The 2,705-nt window shown below is 36.6% G+C and overlaps 1 protein-coding gene across 1 annotated transcript; it reads left to right on the top strand.

The window, feature by feature from the left end:
- The first annotated feature begins 1,040 nt into the window (after positions 1-1,040).
- On the top strand, positions 1,041-2,355 carry LOC137838556 (uncharacterized mitochondrial protein AtMg00810-like). Its single transcript, XM_068647803.1, has 3 exons — positions 1,041-1,355; positions 1,407-1,511; positions 1,672-2,355. The coding sequence occupies exons 1-3, from the start codon at positions 1,041-1,043 to the stop codon at positions 2,353-2,355; spliced, it is 1,104 nt and encodes a 367-aa protein (XP_068503904.1).
- Positions 2,356-2,705: the final 350 nt, after the last annotated feature.

The raw sequence follows: 2,705 nt of genomic DNA, 5'->3' as shown, positions 1-2,705 counted from the left end.
CAAATGAACTTGTGCATGGCTTACCCAAACTCAAATTCGAAAAAGAACATGTGTGTGAAGCATGTCAAAAGGGGAAACAAACTAGAAAATCTTTTTATTTGAAAAATTGAGTTTCAACTTCAAACCCCCTTGAACTTTTGTACATGGATCTTTTTGTTCCTTATAGGTCTATGAGTCTTGGAGGAAATCTGTATGCTCTTGTGGTTGTAGAGGATTTTTCCAGTTACACTTGGACTATTTTTCTACACTCAAAGAAGGAAGCATATCCAGAATTTAAGAAGCTTGCGAGGAAACTTCAGAAAACATGTTGCATTAACATAGGAGTAACTCGAAGTGATCATGGAGGGGAGTTTCAAAATGAAAAGTTCATCATCTTCTGCAACAAGCTAGGATTCTCTCATAACTTGTCTGCACCAAGAACGCCTCAACAAAATAGAGTGGTGGAGAGAAAGAACATGTCTCTAGAAGAACTTGCAAGAATCATTCTAAATGATTCTACCCTACCAAAATGCTTATGGGTTGATGCTGTGGGCACTGCCTGTTATGTGATGAATTGTGTGCTAATTCGACCTATTCTAAAGAAAACACCTTATGAGTTTCTGAATGGAAGAAAGCCAAATGTGAACCACTTGAAAGTCTTTGGTTTTAAGTGTTACATTCATAACAATGGCAAATAAAGCTTAGGTAAGTTTGATGCTAAATTTGACAAAGGTATCTTCCTTGTCTATTCTCTTAATAGCCATGCTTATAGAGTCTATAATAAAAAGCTTATGACTGTTGAAGAATCCATTCATGTTGTTTTTTATTAGACTAACAAATGTGAACAAGGTGCAACTAAGATCAACACAGATGAAGATGATCAAAACATTTTCTTGAAGAATATTGACAACAACACATAAATTCAACCGGTTGAAACCCCGAGACAACCGATTGAAAATTTGCAGCAGGAGGACTTGTTAAAGGATTGGAAGATTCCAAGAGACTTGTCTGTTGATAACATAATTGGCCAAATTCACAGTGGAGTATCCACCAGAAAGAGTATGGCAAATTTATGCAATCATACAACATTCGTTTCCAAGGTTGAACCTCAATCAGTTTGTGAGGCTCTCAAAGATGAGCACTGGACAACAGCAATGCATGAAGAGCTCAATCAGTTTGTAAGAAACGAGGTGTGGACTCTTGTTCCAAAAACTACTCAAATGAATGTAATACGTACCAAGTGGGTGTTTAGGAACAAATCGGATGACTCTGGCATCTTCACAAGAAACAAAGCTAGATTCGTTGCCAAAGGATACAACCAAGCTGAAGGAATCGATTATGATGAAACCTTCGCGCCTGTAGCAAGGTTAGAAGTGGTAAGATTGTTATTAGCTTTTGCTTGTACGAATGGTTTCAAATTGTTTTAGATGGACGTGAAAAGTGCATTTCTCAATGGATTTGTGAATGAAGAGATCTATGTTTCACAACCACCTGGTTTTGAAGATCACAAGTATCCAGAGCATGTATACAAGGTAAAGAAAGCCTTGTAAGGCCTCAAACAAGCTCCACGTGAATGGTATGAAAGGCTAAGTCTTTTTCTCTTATCTCATGAATATAAAAGAGGAAAGGTAGATAAAACTTTGTTCATTAAGAAAGTTGGTTATGATATTATCTTAGTACAAATATATGTAGATGACATTGTTTTTGGCTCTTCTAATGCAAACCTTTGTGAAGATTTTCTCAAAGCTATGCAGGGGGTTCAAAATGTCAATGATGGGAGAACTTTCATTCTTCCTCAGTCTACAAGTTAAACAATCCAGAGAAGGAATCTTTGTATGTCAATCTAAGTACTGTAAAGACATTCTTAAGAAGTTTGAGATGGAAGCATGCAAAGTTGCAGCAACACCTATGTCAACAAACTGTTATTTAGGTGTTGATGAAGCTGGACTAGAAGTCAATCAAAGCATGTACAAGGGTTTAATAGGTTCTCTTCTTTATCTAACTGCAAGCAGACCAGATATCATGTTTGTTGTTTGCCTTTGTGCAAGATTCCAATCATGTCCTAAGGAATCACATCTCAAAGTTGCAAAGAGAATCCTGAAATATCTAAAAGGCACAATATCCATGGGTTTATGGTATCCCTCACACTCTCTTATTCATTTAGTAGGATATTCTGACTCTGATTTTGCAGGTTGCAAATTAGACAGAAAAAGCACAAGTGGTACATGCCATCTACTTGGATCAAGCCTCATTTCATGGCATAGTAAAAAACAAGCACGTGTAGCTCTATCAACTGCTGAAGCTGAATATATAGCTGCTGGAAGCTGCTGTGCACGGATTTGTGGATCAAGGAACAACTTGAAGACTTTGGATTAAATATTAACAAAGTTTCGCTACTGTGTGACAACACAAGTGCTATCAACTTGACAAAAAATCAAGTTCAACACTCAAGGAAAAAGCATATTGAAATAAGGCATCACTTCATCCGTGATGATATCAACAATGGAGATTGTGAGATCAAGTTTGTTTCAACAGAGAGTCAGCTTGCTGACATCTTCACCAAACCTTTATCAAAGGAGAAGTTATATTCTCTAAGAAATGAATTAGGAATAATTGATATGCATGCTTTACCTTGAGCTTGTCTTCTTTTAATTTGTCTATTTGATGAGACAAATAGGGGGAGAAGAATAATTGATATGCATGTTTTACTGCTTTTGAACATTGCT

This window comes from Phaseolus vulgaris, chromosome 4, assembly GCF_000499845.2.
Source record: "Phaseolus vulgaris cultivar G19833 chromosome 4, P. vulgaris v2.0, whole genome shotgun sequence".
NCBI classification, from domain to species: domain Eukaryota; kingdom Viridiplantae; phylum Streptophyta; class Magnoliopsida; order Fabales; family Fabaceae; genus Phaseolus; species Phaseolus vulgaris.
This window is presented reverse-complemented; position numbering and strand designations above follow the sequence as displayed.

Excerpts from the sequence above, each read along its gene's own strand:
- LOC137838556 (XM_068647803.1), top strand. The coding sequence starts at position 1,041 with ATGGCAAATTTATGCAATCATACAACATTCGTTTCCAAGGTTGAACCT. Across the intron at positions 1,356-1,406 it reads CTGTAGCAAGGTTAGAAGTG|ATGGACGTGAAAAGTGCATT; the intron begins GTAAGATTGTTA and ends AAATTGTTTTAG. Across the intron at positions 1,512-1,671 it reads ATCCAGAGCATGTATACAAG|ATGACATTGTTTTTGGCTCT; the intron begins GTAAAGAAAGCC and ends AAATATATGTAG.